Source organism: Muntiacus reevesi, chromosome 8 (assembly GCF_963930625.1).
Source record: "Muntiacus reevesi chromosome 8, mMunRee1.1, whole genome shotgun sequence".
NCBI classification, from domain to species: domain Eukaryota; kingdom Metazoa; phylum Chordata; class Mammalia; order Artiodactyla; family Cervidae; genus Muntiacus; species Muntiacus reevesi.
The window spans coordinates 37,317,807-37,341,347 of NC_089256.1; the positions used below are offsets into that span (position 1 = coordinate 37,317,807).

General features: G+C 38.7%; 1 protein-coding gene and 1 long non-coding RNA gene across 6 annotated transcripts in view; one reads left to right on the plus strand and one right to left on the minus strand.

Annotated features, from left to right (window-relative positions):
* The window catches only part of SIDT1 (SID1 transmembrane family member 1), a 99,717-nt gene that overhangs the window by 32,092 nt on the left and 44,084 nt on the right, over positions 1-23,541 (plus strand). For 3 of the 5 annotated variants that reach the window (XM_065943658.1, XM_065943659.1, XM_065943657.1), the window contains exons 3-9: positions 226-396; positions 8,662-8,707; positions 16,219-16,320; positions 16,983-17,066; positions 18,907-18,994; positions 20,540-20,611; positions 21,205-21,298. In XM_065943658.1, the coding sequence (XP_065799730.1) occupies positions 226-396; positions 8,662-8,707; positions 16,219-16,320; positions 16,983-17,066; positions 18,907-18,994; positions 20,540-20,611; positions 21,205-21,298 (657 nt within the window). The remainder of the gene's footprint in view (positions 1-225; positions 397-8,661; positions 8,708-16,218; positions 16,321-16,982; positions 17,067-18,906; positions 18,995-20,539; positions 20,612-21,204; positions 21,299-23,541) is intronic. The other 2 variants (XM_065943660.1, XM_065943661.1) reach the window with 2 other exon arrangements.
* Positions 20,363-23,541, minus strand: part of LOC136173762 (uncharacterized) — a 38,828-nt gene continuing 35,649 nt past the window's right edge. Inside the window, exon 4 of the long non-coding RNA XR_010664281.1 lies at positions 20,363-20,814. This is a non-coding gene — a long non-coding RNA (uncharacterized lncRNA). The remainder of the gene's footprint in view (positions 20,815-23,541) is intronic.

The following is a 23,541-nucleotide window of genomic DNA, read 5'->3' on the forward strand; positions in this document are numbered from 1 at the left end:
CTGGTCGGCACACAGCAGTCCCCATATCTGTGTTATAATGTCACACAATTCTGTGCCAAGTACGTTAGCTGTAAAAATCACTGTCAGTAGGTCCAGTAGGAAATTTTAAATATAAGGACCTGGAAAGAAATTCAGAGAGAACTGAATGGAAACGTTTCTTTCCCCTGCTTGTTCATTGAGTGTCCTTTTCCTTCTTGCTGGTTTTTCCTCCCCTGGCTGCTGCAGATACCAGAGGAGCTACAACTACCAGGAAGTGAGCCGTACCCTTTGCCCCTCAGAAGCAACCAATGAAACAGGACCTCTGGAGCAACTGATATTTGTAGATGTCGCATCCATGGCGCCCCTGGGTGCCCAGTACAAACTGCTGGTTACCAAGCTCAAGCACTTCCAGCTGCAGTAAGCAGGACTCCTTGTGGCCTTTCTCTGTTCTCCTGTCTGCTCTTCCTGTGCTGTGCGTGCTTGATCCTGCTTCCTCCCTTCCAGATCAGCACTCCAGAAGGAAGTCATCCACTTGACATATTGTCTGTGCACCTTCTGAGCTCCCCTGCTCACAGCTGGGCAGCAGGGTCTTAACCTGTGCAACAGGGAGGCAGAAGGGGACTGGAGCAGAGGGGAGAGTGGTGGACCTGACAGGCGTATCCATTCCTGGGGGTCTGTGAAGACCCCCTCCTGTCTGTCATCCAAGCTAGAGTGATGTCCAAGCACTGGTGATGGGTACTTCTGTGTTCCTCACCAGTGCCACTTTCCTGAAGGCAGTTTTAGTTTTGTTTTAAGGAAGATCTTAAGTTGCTTTTCTCGTCCTTACTACTATTCCAGTTTTCTCTTTCTGGTTAGGAATGTATACAGACTGAAAATAATATTTTATGTGGCTTTGTCCTTTGTGTAAAAAACTTAATGACTGCTTCCTCCTTCTCCTTGCACTACTGTCTTTTGAAACCAAATCAGTCAGGATACATCATCTCAAATTGTTTACATTAGACATGGAGTCTAACAAATTCAGTGGAGGGCATTGTCTCCAAAGGATCTGTTCCCTCTCAGAGGTTACTTATGTAAAATATTGCATAAATCTGTGTGAAAAGGTAAAAAGAAAGGCTAAGGTTATTCCTTAATAAGGTCAAAAACTTCAGGGAGTTTCCTGTCCCATCCTACTCTAAGCTCAAGGTTTCTCAAGGGTTCAAACCATTTCCTCCCTTTTCAGTGTTCTAAGGAAACTTTTTAAAATATATCATCAAATTGGTTATATTAAAATTTTCATTTGTACTCATCAAAAGGTATCATTAAGAGAACAGAAAAATAAGCCATAGACTGGAGCATATGTTTCCAACATACATAAGAAAGGACTCATATACAGAATACATAAAGAACCTCTACAAATCAATAAGAAAACTCTGGCAAGATTTTGGTTGCCATCTCCAGTATCAGCCACCCTTCTGTGGCTCTGGTTTCTTCTGGTTGAGGATCTTAGAGCCTACAAGTCTGAGCACTGCTCAGGTTCAGACTCCATTTCAGTGGAGTGAATAGGTTTTCTGGGGCAAAAATGAGGAGATCTCAGGGCCAGAAACTACTTGAGAAAACAATCCCGACTTTGACCTCTCACTAGAACTTTGGGACAGAGTCAGAAAAATCTCAGAAGGAGAATCAGTGTTTATATTTACCCAATGAAAATGAACAACATATCATATGTGATGGGTTTTCTAAATTAGTCTTTTACTTGGCATATTTGAGTCCATTTATATGTTGCTTATAAGAGTACAATCTTTACAAAAGAATGTATAACTGTAAATAAAAGATAGTAAATGAAATATCATGCCGATACTAAATAAAAGAAAGTTGATATAGTATATCATATTATATGAGATATTCCTTAATGCAAAAAGCATTATTAGCTATAGAGAAACGTATTTTTGCAGCTTATTTTTCTGATCAGAATGTTCTGCTCCATTATAAAACTTTCCGTAAATTTTCTCAGGCAGTTTATTCTGAAGTCTTTAGCCAGTGGAGTTGCTAATAGTAATCAAATATTTATCTTGGTCTTCTCTATACCCTGTGACAGTATATATATACTGCATATAGATGGACAGATGGATTAATGAATGATCAGAAGGATGGAGAAGTAGTTAGAGCATTTTACAAGTCCCTCCATTAACTTCGGAGTAAAAAAAGTGATGTGATGTTTTCAAGAGCAGAGAACCACCTACCTACCCCCCCAAAAAGGCAGAAAAAGATCAGTTATATCAGTCTCTAGGAGGGAGGTTTGATCATTATAGTATATATATTTTTAATAGAATCTCCATGTGAGTCTAACATGCAGCCAGAGTTGAGAACAACTACCCTTAAGCAATTTCTAAATGTGGTTCTTGTGTTTGTTTTAATATTTAAATTTATCTGTGATATTAAACAGTATGGGAATTCGTGCTCATAATCTGAAGGAGTTGAAACACATTACTTGAACAGAGGGCATTTTGAGCTGCAGAGAAGCCTTGCATCTACTAACTGGTCTCTATGTGTCTAACCTGTCACTGTCACTTGGTAGCAGTGTACTTGAATTCTAGGGCTGGTATCTCTAAGGCTAATTAGACACTTTGGAGAACTGAATTCTGTGAAACTGAAGTCATAAGGTCACAAGCCTGCGAGTGTTAATGAATGATTCACATGTAGTGAAATTGCAAATCCCTCAGATTGCTTTTTGTTTCCGCCTCTCACAATGTGACCTGACTTCAGCAACCAGACATTCAAGACCATTTCAAAAGGTACATAGTTACAAGAGCTTTTCTGAGACTAAGATAAGCCAGAAAAGAGATGTAACTGAGATTTATATGTCCCCTCCTCCTTGGCTCTGGATTGTCCCACACTAGCCTTGGCTGTGTGTTAGTCAGTCGGTTGTGTCTAACTCTTTGCAACCCCATGGATGGTAGCCTGCCAGGTTCCTCTGCCTATGGAATTCTCCAGGCTGAATACTGGAGTGGGTAGCCATTTCCTTCTCCAAGGGATCTTCCCGACCCAGGGATAGAACCAGGGATCCTGCATTGCTGGAGGCCCAGAAATCCAGAGAATGATGGATCAGGCAAGAGCTGAGGACTGGGAACATCTGGACTCTAGGTATTGAGAGAAACACTGAAGAATTAACTCAACTTTCCTAACACTGAAGTTTCTCTTGTTTGTTTTTCTGTGTCAGACTAGAAGGTACGTGAAACATATCCTGGGATTTTTTTTCTCCAATTATAAACTTTAAGAATAGAAGGACATTTGGGGATTGAATTCACTCATTTCATTTTTACAGATGAGCAAACTGATACCCAGAGAGGTTAAGTGATTTGTACACACTCACACAGCTGGGAAAGGGCAAAATCAAGACTAGATTTGACTCTGACTTGCAGTTCTCAGTTCTTCCCACTGTAACATGCTATTTCTACTTTCTGTTTTAAAACTGCCTTCTGAATTTTTGTTGACCTAAAAATGTTTCTCAATTCCAAGAAGCACTTCTTTATTTAAATCCAGCTTAAAAATAAAATTATTCTTTTAAGCATTACTCCTTGCTGTCTTAATTCTCCTGCACCTGCCTACACACACATACACACACACACACCCCAGTTTTTCCCTCACTTCTTTTCCCAGACACCATTGCTCTGGTGTTCAGTGTGCCAGAGTATGATGCTGTAGACAGGGAAGAGCAGAAGGCTGCAGGAATAGGTAGACACCTGACCCTGGGGTGGGAGGAGCTTGGAAGGGCCGTTAAGAAATTTAGACAGTTGTCTAAACTGTCATAGGTATGTGGAGAATGGATTTGAAGGGGGCAAGACTGGAGGCAGAGAAATTAAAAGTACTGATGCTGTGATCAACATAAATAATAACGAGATGAATGGAAAAATTTGGAGGTGAAGTTGACAAAGCTTGATTGAATATTTGGGGTAAGGGAAATGGGAGAGTCAAGGATGACCATGTAACTTGTAGATGACGGTGCCTCTAAGAGAAAATGAGAATTTTGAGGAGGGAAGGAAGAGATGATAAATTCATGCTGAACTTGAAGTGCAGGTGCTCAGCAGAGTGTCAAATGTACACCAGCACAATGCTCAGGAGAGAGGGCTGAGCAACACAGTACCCACTAAAGAGAAGCTTCACGTGGAAGGCTGGGCCACGTGGTGCCCCAGGCGAAGTTACAGGAGACAAGGGGAGAAGCAGGCAGTACCCCATCCTTGCTCTTGGAGATCTTTATGCTGTACCAGGGGTTTTAGACTTCACCATACAGGTTATGGAAGCCACTAATGAATCTGATCTTTCAGATGATTTTGGTAGCCATGTGGAAGATGAATTGGAGAGGCCAGTTTAGAGGCACATAGGCAAATGAAGAGAATAAAATTTGAATTTGAATAGAGAAGAATAAAGAATTATCAGGACCTGAATATATTATGGTGGCAACAAAGTTGTAATGGAGAAAAAGAGTCAAATAATACACATGGGGACAATTTACAAATCCAAAAAATACATGTGGCATGGTCAAACAAGGAGCAGACATATGTATACCTACAACTGATTCATGTTGATGTTTGACAGAAAACAACAAAACTCTGCAAAGCAACTATCCTTCAATTAAAAAATAAATTAAATTAAAATTTTAAAAATACAGTCTTATATGAGTACTCGAATCCTTCAACCCTCCTGTAAACTTCTAAGTGGGATTTTGAGTCTGGTTTGAGAGAGAGTTTTCAGTGTGCTAGTGTAGCTATTGTGCTGTAAAGAGCAATAGATTTTTGAGGAAATGGATGAGTGAAGAGGCTTTTAGACCATTTTGCTATGCATCATCGTATGTAATTGCCCTTTGGTATTTGGGGTAGACTACATAATGATTTACATTGCTTTTCAGATTCGTGTTTGTTTTCTTATTGGATGTTACTTGAGCACAGACAGTGCTTCAGGTGTTACATTTATACTAATAGAATCAGGAAGACAGAGTGAGCAGTAGTTGTGGAGAGGAATCCAAGATGACTCCAACAATGATGTCAGAAGTCAGGTGAGGCCTATGGACAGACGTGGCAGATAAGGGTCAAGAAAAGGGTAGTACATTCCATTTTGATCATATACGAAGTTTGAGATGCCTTGAGGGACAGTGAAGTGCAGAAGCCCAGCAGAGAAACACTCTTCAGTGAGTGGAGCTCTGGAGGTAGCCCTGGGCTGAATGTGGAATCTTGTGATTCTCTGGCATTGTTGCAGCAACTGTGTGTGTGTGTGTGTGTATACAGACATATACATACACACATATATATGAGATTTTTATGGCAATTATAACGTGGTTATACATACATGAATGAAGATATATATGGTTAAGGAAAATGAGGAGATCAAAAACAGGACTGTGTGTCACATCCTCATGCAAGGGATGGTCTGAGAAACAGGAACTCTCAGAAGAAGCTGAGTCGGCATGGTCAGATGCATGAGAGAAAACTCAGGAAAGCAGGTGTCACAGAGTCCACGGAAGGGAAGAGTTCTAAGGCAGAAGTTGTGGTAAAGTAAAGTAAGTAAAGTCACTCAGTCGTGTCTGACTCCTTGCGACCCCACAGACTGTAGCCTACCAGACTTCTCTGTCCATGGGATTCCAGGCAAGAGTACTGAAGTGGGTTGCCATTTCCTTCTCCAGGGGATCTTCCCGACCCAGGGATTGAACCAGGGTCTCCAGCATTGCAGACAGATGCTTTACCATATGAGCCACCAGGGAAGCCCATACAGAAGAAGGTGTGGTAGTCAGTGTTAAATGTCACAGAGAGGGAAAGAACATTAGGGATTAAGTCACTGGATTTAGCCAAGAGGAGGTGACTGGCAACCTCAGGGAGATGGTAGGGAAAGAACCCTGACAGCAGTGGAGAAGGAAAGGGGAATGAGGAATGGGAGCACAGCACCCTGTGAAGAGGCTGATCTGTGAAGGAGAGGGAGGATACAGAATGGCATCGAAGGAGGGAAATTCAGGGGAAAGAGTACAACTTTGTTGGGTGCTTTTGCTGTTAATTACTTTGAAAATGGTTGAGACTAGAGTATGTTTGTAAACCAAGGAGAAGCAATGCAAATAAAGTTTATAGGACAGTTGGATTTTTCTAGAAGCAAAGTCCCAGAGAAGAGAAGAAAGGACAGAATTTAGCGCATGCATGGAGAGTTTATACTCTGACCAGAGCCATGAGGTGGAGGGCTACAGATGGTGGAGGGCTGTGGAGAGATTTGTGGTAAACAAAGTCAGTTCATGACAGATGGCAGGAAGGAGATAACAGGAATTGATACTCTGAAGTCCATAGTCCAGGTGAATAACCAGAGTAATTTCCTTCGACAAACAAAGTGAGGGTTTTGAATCCCCACTCTGGTCTGTGCTAGGGGCTTGCTGTCATATAATAAGATGAATATTAATCTCACAGTCTTCTCTGACTCCCCTCAAAAAATGACTTAGCTTTAGACTTTGTCTTTCCACTGATCCTTTCTTCCCATCTCCCTTTCCTTGTCCTGTTTCATTACCTCGTACACACACTCTCTCTCTCTCTCCCTTCCCCATGGACCCCTCTCCCCTCTTCTCCAATCTCTCTTAACTCCTCTGTTCTTTTTCTCTTTCACTCTTCCTCAAGCTAGCCACAGTGAGGAAACAAAGTTAGTTTTCAGGTTTTCTTATTTATTAGGTAAACATGTTTCCTGTGTTTAATTTTTTCAAATAAATAAGTCAAAAATTACACACTTCCTTCTCTAAAACTGAAGGTGTACATGTGTTTCAATTAGACTTGTTCTGTTGTTTAATGACCCCTGATAAAATAAACCTTCTCCACCTCTGCTGAGGCCTATGGGGAAGGAAACAGAACCTTTCATCTGCAGCAGACACCATGTTTATTTTGCACACACTGTTGACTCCAGGAGAAAGAGAAGATTACATGTGATAGTCTTAAGGAAAATATGTTTTCAAAGTTTGTATGTGTTGTACTAGTAAAGAAAACAGAAAGAACAAGGGGGAAAAAACCCAGAAAATTCCTATCCATGTCCACACATTCAGTCTTAACTGGAATGCAAATGACAGGGGAGAATTTAAAAATAAATTTCTGGCCAATGAAAACTGTTTGCTTCTGGAAATCTTAACCTGTCTGTTGCCAGCCAAGAAAACCACTGTCCTTTTTGTTCCCCTGACCTGGCAACAGACAGAACTGAGGGCCCGTGTTGCCCTGGTAACTGCAGATGACATTCCCCATGCTGCAGAGAACCATTCACAGCACGTGGTTCCTGACTCTGGCTGTGGAGTCTCAGAGCACGCCCAGAGCTGGATTTGACACCAACTTCAGCTTCTTTACGTCACGTAAGGTCACGTGTTATTAACCATGCTTCAGCAGGACCAACCCTTGACTCTAATGATGATTTCTATTGAGAGTGGATATATATATATATAAATTGTATCTATTGCTAAATTCTATGTCTAGTCTGCTAATGGTCTAAATTATTTGTCATTACCTTTAGAAACAGTGTTCAAAATCTGTGACTTCTAAACAACACCTCCAATTACAGATTTCATGCTTCAATGTCTTGACATGCCCTTTCTAAAGGAATCTTTAGTAAAAATTTTAAATGGTTTAATTTTTATAAAGGGAAAAATGAGGAGTGGATAAAAAAGACTCTTTAGAGAGCATCAGGGGATGAAGCTGGGGAGGGGCCCCAAAAGTTCAGGTTTCCAGAAGTTCAGGTCACATTGAGGGGTTGGGATCATGCCATTCTCCTGATGCAGGCATTGAGAGTACAGTGAGTATGTGTGAGTGATCCTCACAATTAAAGATGAGACAAGAACCAGAAAGAACAAAAGCCCCAAACAGCCCTTGCATGACTACAGAGAAGACCTAATCTGTTTTTGCATTTTCCAGACTCTTGAATTGTTCACATGTGTCCTTCCCAATAGCACTCTATGCTACAAATGTATGTTTCCCACACCCTCCTCACACTCTCCTCAGTGCTGGATCATTGCTGTCTTTCACAGAAGATGCAGATATATAACAAAATAATTTATAGAAAATTGATAATTGAAAAGAAAATAACTTCAGTATATTTTTTTGGTGGTATGTGCATTTTAAGAAGGGTCTTAGAAGGCAATGTCTAACCTAAAGAAGACCTGATCTTGGAGGGAAATGTAGACAACTGTGGGGTGCTTGGGGCAGGAAAAGCAAGCTCCTATCCCTAGAGACCCTCCCATGGTGATTATCTATTCATCATGCTTTTTAAAAAGTGATATTTTTGCCATGGATACATCAAAATTATTTTTAAGTTCTATCTGAATTATGCAAAAGAACCTCAAGCCTTCTTTTCCATTCTCAGCCCACTTCTGACACCTAAAACCTATAGTTGAGTGTAAAATCTTAAGAGAATCTGAAAACAAATGTGTCTATAAAAGTCAAAGTACTTACTTGTATAGGTATAACTTTATGGGTTTATTTTATAAAGACATAAAATTGATCCCTTCCCAACTTAATCATTCTTGACAACTGAAACCACCAAGTTCCCATGCAGTGTACTTTGTCACTCTTATGGGCCCAGACAGAACTGCTTTCTCAAAGGGTAGGGCTTTTCTTGCATCTAGTTTGAGATTTTTTTAAGAAATAACTTTTGCTTGCTAACTTATGTTTTTCTTTCACTTTCCCCCCTTTCCCTTGTATTTCTCAGGACAAATGTTACCTTTCACTTCACTGCCAGCCCCTCTCAACCTCAGGTAAGTGAAGGCTTCAAGGTTATCTTGATTCTTACCTAAAGAAACCATGGTAACAGGTTGAGTTAGCACGTGGTGTTGCCCTTAATCTTTTACAACTTGAGCTATATTTGTATTCTTGGAATGTGGTTCATATAACTGAGATTTTAGACACATCATTTGAACTGGTGTGAAATGGGAGGCATGACATGTTTACAGGTATCCCTTGGCTTAACCTTCATTCATTAAATTATGGGCCAACTATGCACACCAGGTACAGTGTTAGGCAGTATTAGGTGCCAGGGATAGAAGGATGAAGAAGAGAGGAGCAATTTCTGCCTGCAAGGACCTTATAATTAGGATGGGGATGGGGAGACAGAGAGTGGAAGGCCACCACTAAACAGATACAAAAGTAAACAACTGATCTGGAAACTATAACAAAAATGAGACAGATTTTAATATCTACAGTGTTATGGATAAAATTAATTTCTTCCATCATTAAGAAAGAACAGGTATGCTAACAAAAATTATCAGAAGATATAGATACTTGGGTTATGCTCTCCACTAGGCCTTAATCATAAACCAAATAAGCAGATTAAAACTTTGATTAATTCAGGCTGCTTTTCTAGTGATACCACTAGCTACTTTCCTTTTTCCTTTCATAGATTCTGAAAGAGTAAGGTTCATGCAATAGCCAAGTTTAAAGCAAATTCATTTAATGTCCTGATGTTTCTTGTAAATTTTCAGTACTCTGCAATACAACTTTGGTCAAAAGTGGCTTTGGATATACTAGAACTGGGATTAACATATTGTATGGATGCTGTTGTAAATCTATTACAATCACTTGTGAGCTGGTGGAAACTGTTCTCAGAGAGAAAGCCCTGTTTTGTAGAGTTTGCCCATTTCTGCAGTGTAAATACTTCCACCCTGGCCAATTTCAGACTGCCATCATGACATCACTGAACAGAGTTAGAAATACGTGTAACTCTATGGTTGATTCATGTCAATGTATGACAAAACCCACTGAAAAATAAAGAAAAAAAACAAATGAAAAAAAAAAAAAAAAAAAAAAGAAATCAATGTGCACAGTCAGCTCACCAAACCTGCCAAAGCTGACACCTGCACACCTTTTAGAGTTACACTTCCCATCAGTAAAAGTCTCCACAGTGCATGTATGCTGCCACCCAGTGACAGAAGAGGACTACAGACCCACAGTCCATGGACCTCAAAGTATCAGTCACTTAATTCATGAAATGTTTGAAAGCACTATTTGCGGGGTACAATGGGAGGTATTTAGATAGGAAAGGAAAAACTTGCACCCCAACTGCAGAAAGAGTACAGTCTAATAGTCCAGTCCAGAGTCCTGAATGTCGTGATGTGCTTTGTAGACTGAAAACCAGTGATGATTATACATTGCAGCTTCTTTCCATTTAAAAAAAATTATTAAACACTAAAGTCCAAATGATTTGTATATAAATTACAAACTAGAGTAAAATATACCTAGAAAAACTAATGAAACAAAACAGAAATTCTTTGACACCTATAAGGTCTTATTTTACTCATAACAGTTCCCATTTTGGCCTATATTTTTTATCTTCTTCAACTGTAGGAAAAAATTTCTGTACCTTTAAATTCACCCAAACGCTTGTACAGATTCAGACAACTTGCATCATCACTGCCTGCCTCTGTTCCTATAAATAGAAGCAGGTAACAGAAACTGGATAGGTAATCAGGACGTAAGAAGGTGATTTTAGCCTCAATTCCAGTCATTGCTTTAGATCCTTGTCATTTGCTTCTTTCTGGTAAAAGTACATTATCAAGGCAAAGGGTTTATTTACTTGGGATTTATGGTAATTTAGAGATAAAGAAAACTGGTGGGATTTTGCTGGTGATTCTTCCAGTGGTTAAGAATCTGCCTGCCAATGCAGGGGACACAGGTTTGATCCCTGGTCCAGGAAGATTCCACATGCGTCGGAGCAACTAACCCCCTGCGCAGTAACTGCTCATTAGTTATGAAGCCCTTATGCTCTAGAGCCCGTGCTCTGCAACAAGAGAAGCCACCACAATGAGAAGCCCACACTGTACCTAGAGAGTAGCCTCCACTCACCACAACTAGAGAGAGCCCGAATGTAGCAACAAAGGCCCAGCACAGCCAAATAATTAAGTAAATAAATAAATAAAATTTAAAGCAATTTATTAAAAAAAGAAGATTGGTAATACTTTGGCATATAGATAAGACTTCAGTAGTGGCCTATAGCTTGCACAAAACCTACTTCTAGAATATATAGAAATATATATGACATTCATTTTCATTACTGCTAATAGTAGCCATAATAATGCTTTTGAGGTAACAAAGTATGGTTTCTCTAAGAACCAAGAACACATGTTGGGAATTCCAGAGTATCTTTGGAAGAGCCCTGTATTCTGTGTATTTGAATCAAGCTCCAAAATAAAAGCACAAAATGAAGTGGGTTCTTGAGAGCATTGCCATCTGTTACAAGGCATGAACAGACTTCCAGACAGTAGCATTAATGACACTCTTTAATCTTAAGATAATTGTTCCCCACTTGGAAGGCTTTGGATAGTTGAAAAGTTCTATTTTCCTTGCTCTGGTTCTCAGGATAAGATTAGTAAAGAGGATGATGGAATGCAAAATGAAGTTTTAATGGGTTTCACTGCTCCTTCAAAGTGATAGATTTACTAAAGTCTGGATATGGGGGCTTTTTTGTTTGGTTTCCTAGAGTCTTTTTTTTTTTAATTTATTTAATTGGAGGCTAATTACTTTACAATATTGTAGTGGTTTTTGCCATACATTGACATGAATCAGCCATGGGTATACATGTGTGCCCCATTCTGAACTCCCGTCCCACCTCCCTCCCCATTCCATCCCTCTGGGTCATCCCAGTGCACCAGCCCCGAGCACCCTGTCTCATGCATCCAACCTGGACTGGCGATCTGTTTCACATATGATAATATACATGTTTCAATGCTATTCTCTCAAATCATCCCACCCTCGCCTTCTCCCATAGAGTTCAAAAGACTATTATATACATCTGCGTCTCTTTTTCTGTCTTGCATATAGGGTTATCGTTACCATCTTTCTAAATTCCATATATATGCGTTAGTATACTGTATTTGGTGTTTTTCTTTCTGACTTACTTCACTCTGTATAATAGGCTCCAGTTTCATCCACCTCATTAGAACTGATTCAAATGTATTCTTTTTAATGGCTGAGTAATATTCCATTGTGTATATGTACCACAGCTTTCTTATCCATTTGTCTGCTGATGGGCATCTAGGTTGCTTCCATGTCCTGCCTATTATAAACAGTGCTGTGATGAACATCGGGGTACACGTGCCTCTTTCAATTCTGGTTTCCTTGGTGTGTATGCCCAACAGTGGGATTGCTGGATCATATGGCAGTTTTATTTCCAGTTTTTTAAGGAATCTCCACACTGTCCTCCATAGTGGCTGTACAAGTTTGCATTCCCACCAACAGTGTAAGAGGGTTCCCTTTTCTTCACACCCTCTCCAGCATTTATTATCTGTAGACTTTTGTATAGCAGTCATTCTGACTGGCGTGAGATGGTACATCATTGTGGTTTTGATTTGCATTTCTCTGATAATGAGTGGTGTTGAGCATCTTTTCATGTGTTTGTTGGTCATCTGTATGTCTTCTTTGGAGAAATGTCTGTTTAGTGTTTTGGCCCATTTTTTGATTGGGTTGTTTATTTTTCTAGACTTGAGCTGCAGGAGTTGCTTATATATTTTTGAGATTAATTCTTTGTCAGTTGCTTCGTTTGCTATTATTTTCCCCCATTCTGAAGTCTGTCTTTTCACCTTGCTTATAGTTTCCTTTGTTGTGCAAAAGCTTTTAAGTTTAACTAGGTCCCATTTGTTTATTTTTGCTTTTATTTCCAATACTCTGGGAGGTGGGTCATAGAGGATCCTGCTGTGATTTATGTCGGAAAGTGTTTTGCCTATGTTCTCCTCTAGGAGTTTTATAGTTACTGGTCTTATGTTTAGATCTTTAATCCATTTTGAGTTATTTTTGTGTATGGTGTTAGAAAGTGTTCTAGTTTCATTCTTTTACAAGTGGTTGACCAGTTTTCCCAGCACCACTTGTTAAAGAGATTGTCTTTTCTCCATTGTATATTCTTGCCTCCTTTGTCAAGGATAAGGTGTCCATAGGTGCATGGATTTATCTCTGGGCTTTCTATTTTGTTCCATTGATCTATATTTCTGTCTTTGTGCCAGTACCATATTGTCTTGATGACTGTGGCTTTGTAGTAGAGCCTGAAGTCAGGCAGGTTGATTCCTCCAGTTCCATTCTTCTTTCTCAAGATTGCTTTGGCTATTTGAGGTTTTTTGTATTTCCATACAAATTGTGAAATTATTTGTTCTAGTTCTGTGAAAAATACCATTGGTAGCTTGATAAGGATTGCATTGCATCTGTAAATTGCTTTGGGTAGTATACTCATTTTCATTATATTGATTCTTCCAATCCGTGAACATGGTATATTTCTCCATGTATTTGTGTCCTCTTTGATTTCTTTCATCAGTGTTTTATAGTTTTTGATATATAGGTCTTTTGTTTCTTTAGGTAGATATATTCCTAAGTATGTTATTCTTTTCGTTGCAATGGTGAATGGAATTGTTTCCTTAATTTCTCTGTTTTCTCATTGTTAGTGTATAGGAATGCAAGGGCTTTCTGTGTGTTAATTTTATATCCTGCAACTTTACTATTTTCATTGATTAGCTCTAGTGATTTTCTGGTGGGGTCTTTAGGGTTTTCTATGTAGAGGATCATGTCATCTGCAAACAGTTTTACTTCTTCTTTTCCAATCTGGATTCCTTTTATTTCTTTTTCTGCTCTGATTACTGTGGCCAAAACTTCCAAAACTATGTTGAATAGTAGTGGTGAAAGTGGGCACCCTTGTCTTGTTCCTGACTTTAGGGGAAATGCTTTCAATTTTTCACCATTGAGGATAGTGTTTGCTGTGGGTTTGTCATATATAGCTTTTATTTTTTTTTAAGTTAATTTTTTATTTTTTATTTATTTTTTCCATTTATTTTTATTAGTTGGAGGCTAATTACTTTACAGTATTGTAGTGGTTTTTGCCATACATTGACATGAATCAGCCATGGATTTACATGTGTTCCCCATCCCAATCCCCCCTCCCACCTCCCTCTCCACCCGATCCCTCTGGGTCTTCCCAGTCCACCAGCCCTGAGCACTTGTCTCATGCATCCAACCTGGGCTGGTGATCTGTTTCACCCTTGATAATATACATGTTTCGATGCTGTTCTCTCTAAACACCCCACCCTCACCTTCTCCCACAGAGTCTAAAAGTCTGTTCTGTACATCTGTGTCTCTTTTTCTGTCTTGCATATAGGGTTATTGTTACCATCTTTCTAAATTCCATATATATGCATTAATATACTGTATTGGTCTTTATCTTTCTGGCTTACTTCACTCTGTATAATGGGCTCCAGTTTCATCCATCTCATTAGAACTGATTCCAATGAATTCTTTTTAATGGCTGAGTAATATTCCATGGTGTATATGTACCACATATATAGCTTTTATTATGTTGAGGTATGTTCCTTCTATTCCCGCTTTCTGGAGGGTTTTTATCATAAATGGATGTTTAATTTTGTCAAAGGCTTTCTCTGCATCTATTGAGATAATCATATGGTTTTTATCTTTCAATTTGTTAATGTGGTATATCACATTGATTGACTTGCAGATATAGAAAAATCCTTGCATCCCTGGGATAAAGTCCACTTGGACATGATGTATGATGTTTTTATTATGTTGCTGGATTCTATTTGCTGAATTTTGTTAAGGATTTTTTGCATCTATGTTCATCAGTGATATTGGCCTGTAGTTTTCTTTTTTTTTGTGGCATCTTTGTCTGGCTTTCCTCAAAGTCTTAACCATGTATTTCATGTCAAGCTTCTCAACCAGTTACTATATTTATAATTACTGGGAAGAAGTCCCCTTTCTTCATTATTAGCAACATGTTTAAAACTTCAGTTCAGTTCAGTCGCTCAGTCGTGTCCAACTCTTTGCGACCCCATGAATCACAGCATGCCAGGCCTCCCTGTCCATCACCAACTTCCAGAGTTTACCCAAACTCATGTTCATTGAGTCAGTGATGCCAGCCATCTCATCCTCTGTCGTCCCCTTCTCCTCCTGCCCCTAATCCATCCCAGCATGAGGGTCTTTTCCAATGAGTCAACTCTTTGCATGAGGTAGCCAAAGTATTGGAGTTTCAGCTTCAGCATCAGTCCTTCCAATGAACACCCAGGACTGATCTCCTTTAGGATGGACTGGTTGGATCTCCTTGCAGTCCAAGGGACTCTCAAGAGTCTTCTCCAACACCACAGTTCAAAAGCATTAATTCTTCGATGCTCAGCTTTCTTCACAGTCCAACCCTCACATCCATACATGACCACTGGAAAAACCATAGCCTTAGAGTTAATAAATTTTTCTGGTGAATTGGTAATCTAAGTAGGTAAATAGTATAACCTCTATTATAAATGTTTCCTTATTCTGATATTTGAGAAATACTTTTAAAGGTATCTTAGCCTGCACAAAATTGTGAACGTATTTCAGGAGCCTAGATGTAGGGCTTGGTCTTTGAATCTAGTTTCCTTATTCTGATATTTGAGAAATACTTTTAAAGGTATCTTAGCCTGCACAAAATTGTGAACATATTTCAGGAGCCTAGATGTAGGGCTTGGTCTTTGAATCTAGTTTCCTTATTCTGATATTTGAGAAACACTTTTAAAGGTATCTTAGCCTGCACAAAATTGTGAACATATTTCAGGAGCCTAGATGTAGGGCTTGGTCTTTGAATCTAGTTTCCTTATTCTGATATTTGAGAAATACTTTTAAAGATATCTTAGCCTGCACAAAATTGTGAACATATTTCAGGAGCCTAGATGTAGGGCTTGGTCTTTGAATCTAAATGTCATCTCACTGAGTTCCAGCCAAGAAATAGATTCTTTGGCAAAAAAAAAAAAAAAAAGTCTAGGGGAAAGGTGGGTGTAGTGCTAATCCTTGCCTATGGGAAGGTGGTTAAGATTCTTGAAGAACAAGCTTGTCTGCCTTTCAAGGAAGAGTTCATATTTCAAAATGACCACATAGAGGTAAACTTTGTTTCCTATAACATTTCACATATCTCTGACTCAAAGGGTGGGGGGATCTTCTTAAGTTGAAATTGGAATGAAGTGTAGCAAACTTTAGTTGAGAAATAAATATCATAAAAAATGATACAGCAATGTTGTATTAAATGGCTCCTTTGTCTTGCTCATGGCTGTATTCCTAGTATCTGAGCCCTGCACAGAGCATCTGCTCAATATGCAAGAGATGAATGACTGGCTGAATTACTGGAGGCTTACTGAGATTTACATCTGAACTTTGTGCCTCATATTAGAGGAAACCACCTGATTCATGAGAATAAGTCATGTTTGTGACTAAACATTTCTTAGCATAAACAAATCCTATCTTTTTTTTTAATTCTCAGTATTTCCTGTACAAATTTCCTGAAGACGTAGACTCGGTTATCATTAAAGTCGTGTCTACATTGGCTTACCCATGCTCTGTTGTCTCAGTCCAGAATATCATGGTGAGTTTCATAACTTGTCAACCTTCCAATATGGAGTTTTATATTGTCTCAGGATAAATGAGAGCGTGAGCACCATTTCATCCTCTTACTTTGTACTTTGTACTTACTTTGTACTAAATACTTACTTTGTATTTAGCAGTACAAAGTAAATACTGCTAAATACTAAAAGCTGCATCTTGTGCACATAAATGCACAGTATGTGTTTATAGACATTGATCTGGGGAGACAGAGAGACGTTGACTCTTCACCAAAATGAACAAAGGAAGGAAGGGAAGGCGGGATGATTGTGACAGAGAATAAGGAAGACCAAGTTGTAAACTGCACAAGAAAAACAGAAACCTACCGCTTGTTCTATGTTTTGAATTTTTTGTTGTGTCATTAGGCCCTTTCTGTCTCATAAAGTACTAATAAAATATGGGAAAGGTGTGATATACTTTAGGACAGATCTTTTATGTTCTCCTTAATTTTAATATAAAGTGACCTTGACTTCAGAGGACAAGGCACCAAATTTTAGGAAAACTATTTCATGACTGTTCTGGGAGGAAACTCTTCATGGTTTCTGGCTCAGTAAGGACCCCCTCCTCTGTGATCCAGGTGGTATGTGTGGTATGTATATATGACATTAGTGATGTTTCCCTTTTTATCCCCCATGCACATGACAGTGCCCAGTATATGATCTCGACCACAATGTGGAATTTAATGGTGTCTACCAGTCCATGACTAAGAAAGCTGCCATCACACTACAGGTGAGACGTCACTTCTGTGGGCATCATCGTCAGTGACAAAGTTTATAATCAGGTTACCTACTGAACCAGTTTGGTCACCCACTGAATTTAGAGAAACCTAAAGGATTACCGCTCACTGTATACGCTGAATCTCTTTCCTTTCTGATTGATTTCAAAACAAAGATTGCTATACCTGGTGGATAATGCTACTCTACCAGGTGCCCTGTTCCCCTTGGGAAATCTTGGGAACCTGTTACGCAGCAGGAGAGGTGTCTGACAGATTGCTTACAGAGGTAAGGGTGAAAGATTCCAGTCTACTCAATGCGAGGGCGGTGCCAATTTAGCATAAAGCTTATCTGATCAATTTAAAACAACTAAATATATTGTACTAAAACAATATTGTAAATCAACTATGTTTGCATGCATGCTCATTTGCTTACTCTTTCCGACACTACAGACTGCAGCTCACCAGGCTCCTCTGTCCATGGAATTGTCCAGGCAAGAATACTAGAGTGGGTTACCATTCCCTCCTCCAGGGGATCTTTTCAATCCAGGGATCAAACCTGCATCTCTTGCTTCTCCTGCATTGGCAGGCAGATTCTTTACCACTGAGATACCTGAAAATAGTATATTTCAATTTAAAAGACACATATTTTGATACTTTGTACTAGTGACAGTAACCAAAAGAGAACTTCAACTCTGGACAGAATAGGTAAATTCAAAGGAATATGAATCACATTTGTGTAGAAGTTTGCCTTTTTGGTATTATAATTAAATTTTTGTTTCAATGATAATTTTGTAGCAAAAATATATACACATCATGCCAGCATATTTTCAAAGAGATTCTGTTCCTGCCTTTAGAGTGGTATTTACTTGAGGTACCTGCAATTTGATATGTTCTCTAGGTAAGGAGATACTGTTTATTGAATAACAGGCTATGAATGAGGAGAGGTTAATTATAATTTAAGTATCAGACCTAAAAACTTCTATTAGTCAGGCTTTAATTTTTAATGTCTCAGATTTGATACTGGAAATATCTGCTCTTGTTTTAGTATCTTTTCCTTAGCACCTCAGCATTATATAGTCCCAAATTTAAAAGGACAAAAAATAGGCATAATAGGACACTCAGATTTTTACACCATCTGGACAGTAAATTAATGACGTACAGAGTATATCAGTACTTTCTTACTCTGAATGTATTTGGCAATAAATTAGTACAGCTCTCTGGACTCCTGATTCAGTCTTGGGCCATTTTCTCGGTAGGTTAAACATCAGAAATTTGGGAATAATATAAAGTCAAAATAGTATAAATATGCTAGATCTTAAACATTATCTAGTCAACCATGCTTCATTCATAGATAACAAACTGAGACACAGAGAAGCTCACTCAGAGAAAGTCAAAGCCAGGACTATAACTCAGGTCTCCTAAATTGAGTATTTGCTTCCCTAACCTAAATTAATTTATCTGCTGACTACATGACTTTTCAGAAAGTCATTTACCATTGAATTTTAAGATAAAAACACTATAAAAAGCTATACAACTATAAAAAGCTAAACCAACTCTAAAAATAAAGTTTATTGAAGAATTTAATATGTAGGCTGTTGACATATATTTTATACAATTCTGAGCACTCAAGTGAGCACAAGACAGACTGAAATCAGAAGAGTGTATCTACATAATTTCTTGGATATAACAATTATTTTATTATGGCTAACCTGGAGTAGATCATGGGAATGTGAGAGTCCTTTCTAAGGAATTAGTGAGAGGGGTGAACTTTACTTTTTTTCTCTTTCCTTCTTTTTGCCCCCACCACCATGAATTTTCTCCCTTCTTCTCTCACTATCTTTATGTCTTATGCAGAAGAAAGATTTTCCAGGTGAGCAGTTCTTTGTGGTGTTTGTGATAAAACCAGAAGATTATGCCTGTGGAGGATCTTTCTTCATCCAGGGTAAGCAACAGTGAGGAATATTTAGCTATGTAGAAAAACGTAATGGAATGGAATGGAAATGAACCAAACAGTTCATTTTGGCCCCTTCTGATCCCTTTCAACCATCTCTAGTTCCAAGAAGTCAGGGTTATCAGCAGTGGCTTGGCAAAGCAGTCTGAGATGTACTTGAGAAAAAAATAAAGGGAAGAAAATAATAGATCTCAAGACATTATTGATCCTTGAATCTTTTCTAAGTCTTGTACTTCCTCAGACTATATGAGGCAAGTTGGCTCTTTACTCAACAAATATTTACTACTATGAAGTAATGGAGCTTCCTTGGTAGCTCAGGTGGTAAAGAATTCCTGTGCAATGCAGGAGACCCAGGTTCAATCCCTGAGTCGGGAAGATTCCTTGGAGAAGGGAATGACTACCCACTCCAATATTCTTGTCTGGAGAATTCCACAGATAGAGGAGCTTGGTGGGCTATAACCCATGGAGTCGCAAAGAGTCAGACATGACCGAGTGACTAACACACACACACACGCACACAAATAATGATTTTAATACAGCAAATCAAGGTCCATTTTCTAAGATCATTTTGGTAGCTAGCAGTAATGGAGTCATCTATATTTATCAGTAGTCATCATTTCCCCAGGAAAAGTCAGAATTCTCAATTCCCACTGCCAAAATTGTCCCTTTCAAGATAGTAAGTAAGCAAAGTAGGGCAATTTATCCCAATTGACAACTTACCCAATGTGTAAGCTCTTAGGCACAATACAGTGGTTGTGGTCAACTACCCACTAATTACCATGGCAATGGAAAAGGCTGTTGATTGAAAACATGGACCGCTCAACAGCTGATGGGCCATATGTGACTAACATGGAGAGTGTTTACTGTTGAGTGTAACACTGTTCTCTTGGTATTCAGGTGAATATTCTTCTCATGTATTCTTTTTTTTAAGCACTGTTTTAATTTTTATTGGAATATATTTGCTTCACAATGTTGTGTTAGTTTCTGCTGAACAACAATGTGAATCAGCCAAATGTATACATATATCCCCTCCTGCTTGAGCCTCCTCATATATTCTTTAATCTCTTAGTTACATAACTCTAGAGTTTTGCCAACATCCAATGTTCTTGTAAACTACAAGTCTTTTAATGGCTATATAAGAAAAACAAATTCTCACTGGCTAGAAAAATGCAAACCAAAAGATGAATGAGCTCTTTATTTTTGCAGCTGTTTTCCTCAGATTTCCATGGTATATTGAGTCATAGGTGATATGAGCAGAAAGGTCAAGACTTCTTCATTTAAGAAATGGAGCTACATTCTCAATTAAGTCACTTGGTGCTACCAAAATGCACCCAAACAAAGGTCAAATGGAAAGTTTTAACCAAAGAGTATTAGACGGTTTGATGGTTTGGTGGTTTGGTTTTCATGTAGCTCTTGCTAAAAGAAAATTTAGCAACCAGAATTCATCCTGGATAGTTTTTAGACAACTGTTCAGATGAGAGGCCAGGAACCTAGTATCTGACCCATTGTGCTTTGTTCTTTTTTTTTTTTTACCAGAAAAGGAAAACCAGACTTGGAATCTACAACGTGCAAAGAACCTTCAAGTGACCATTGTTCCTTCCATTAAAGGTCAGTTTTGGTTGTTATTGTTGAGTCACTAAGTCGTGTCCAACTCTTTGCAACCCCATGGACAGAAGCACACCAGGCTTCCCTGTCCTTCAAGATCTCCTAGAGTTTGTTCAGATTCATGTCCATTGAGTCAGTGATGCTGTCTAACTCCCTCATGCTCTGCTGCCCTCTTCTCCTTGTACCGGGATTCAGTGGAGAGATTCCTGTCAAGAAGGAGATCATGTCATTCAGTACTAATGTCATCCTTCCAGAGAAACATCATAAGAAAACAAACGTTTATCTTAGAGATAGAAGAGAGAATCAAAGCATTTTGTTAAATTCCTTACAGAAAGAAAGGGAAGTCAGTTATGATTTAGTATATAGGAAGTCCCTCCCAGCTCCCCTAAGGAAGTCATCACTGTGAAAGGCAGCGATTTATGGTCATTTATGGACCATAACTGGGTGACCTCCAGTAGCTTCCCTGCCTTGAATGGAATTATTTTAGGATTTAAGAATGGGTGTGATGCAGATGGGCCTGTGAAGCTGTCCTGTCTCAAACATGGTCCCCTTTTCTCCTGAGGACATCCTGACCAGATCTATTTCTCTTCCCTCAGGATCTGTTTATGTGAAATCCATTCTTCTCAGTTTCCTCATCTTCTTCTCCTTCTACTTGGGATGCCTGTTCGTTGCATTCATTCATTATATCAGGTATGTTAAGAACTTCAAGAAATGTCAACCCCCTTCACCTGTCTCTGCTTAGCAGTTAGCACATTAGACTTTAGAATCATACTGACTGGATTCAATTCTACCTTAGCCACTGTGTGATCTTGGGCAAGTTACTTAATCTTTCTGTACTTCAGTTTCCTCATCTGTAAAATGAGATAATAATTTACCTAACAGATCAGTATAAGTGCAGTGTTTATGTCAATGTCCTACACAGAGTAAGTGTTGGTAGTGATAGCTATTTTCATAGCTAGTGAAACTTCAACAGAAAGGCAGCTTGGCTATTTTTTAGAACAGAAGATGCTCAATGTAGATCTTATGGAATGTAGGAAATCAGTTTTACCTAACATGGAGATTTAGAAACAGCTTTGAGCATTGCATCAAAAAGTAGAATTAATGCCTAAAATAAATCTTGTGGTATAATAAGTGCCAGGAGTAATAAATATGCTGTGACACTATATTACCAGGTGCTTTTTTACTGTTACAGCATCAATTTTACAGTCAAATATTCCCTGAGAGAAAAAAAGGAGATAATCATGCTGTAATTGGACCAAGGAAATTTCCCTTCCCAAGAGTTTGGAGCCCCCAGTGAAAAAGAGTTGTAGTCTTTCCTTGTATCTCTGAACAAGCCTGAACTTGAGAATTCCATAGTTTGTCCTGGTCTCTGTGAAACAACTGCAAAGGAATGGCAGGAGGTACAATAAACAAATGTTCTCTCTTCTTGAGCATCTGAAGAAAACAAAGCCAATGTAGTTTTCAGATTACTGGGAAAGATTAGCCTCATCTGTAGAAAAACCTCACAGCTACCACAGCAATACAACTTCTCAGTGATACAGGCCTACCTCAACCCTAAAGTGAATCCTTCTGTGACCTTTATGAAGTTTTGCAACTGAGAAACTGACTTCAAAAACCATTGACCATATCTGGGACCATTTGAGCACCAAAATAATTAAGGAGAATAGTGAATTATAAATCATTGAGAAAAACAGAAATTCATGAATCCTTATCAGTAAGGGAGAGCGGAAGGAAAAAAAGGGAGGGAGGGGAAGAGGGAGCAAAGGAGGAAGGTAAGAGGGAAGGAAGGACCTAAATACTTACATATATACATTCAATGAATTCAACAAAATTACCAAAACATTTCCACATTAGGGAAAGGAGCCATTAGCAAATATTGACATAGGAGGGAGGACTCTTGCCTACAGCAGAACACCAAACACTGACTGGTAAATAAGGACAGAGTCCCTGAATTGTAAAATCAATATTTTGCATAGATCAGGTTAAGAATCATCAATGAATACTAAGCTAAGAGGAAAATCTGATGAGGATCAAGATATTTGCATGGCCTTAAAGTGATTCCCCACAAAAAGCTTGGAAGTTGTAAGGGAAAAATAGTAATTATACAGAGGAGAAATTGGATGATTGACAGGGTGATGAATATTAATATGACCAGAGGGAAGATTGACACTTCCAGGTGTGACACCCTGAAAAGGACACAGCCTCACTTGTGCAGTATTCCAGCCAGAAATGCCCATTTTTACTATAATCATGAGGAAAAAAATAGACAAACTCAAAATGTTGAACAATCTATTGAAATATGTCACAAAAGACAAAAATTAGCTACAGAAATGTTCGAGATTGACTGAGACTGAAGATACATGATGACTAAAGACAGTACTTGATCTCAGACTGGATCTTTTACTAGAAGAAAATATGCTATAAAGGACATAACTGGATCAACTGACACAACTATAATACAGACAAGATAAGAATATCATATCAATGTTAAGTGTATTGAATTTGACAACTACACTGTGATTATGTAAGAGACTATCTTTATTCTTTGGGAAGTATTTAGGCATAAAAATTGATGACATATGCAATTTACTTTTAAATCATTCCAAAAAATTTTATATATACATATATATGAAAACTGGAGAAGGAGATGGCAACCCACTCCAGTATTCTTGCCTGGAAAATCCCATGGACAGAGGAGCCTGGTGGGCTACAGTCCATTGGGTTGCAAAGAGTCGGACTCAACTGAGTGACTAACACACATATATGAAAACACACACATGCACCAAGAGACAAAGAATGATATAGCAAAGGGAGTAATATGCTAACAATAAGTGAATCTAGGTAACAATATATGGGTATTCTATGGTCTATTCTTATAGCTTCTCCAAAAATTTGAAATTATTTTCAAGTAAAAAATGATAAAAACAAAAACA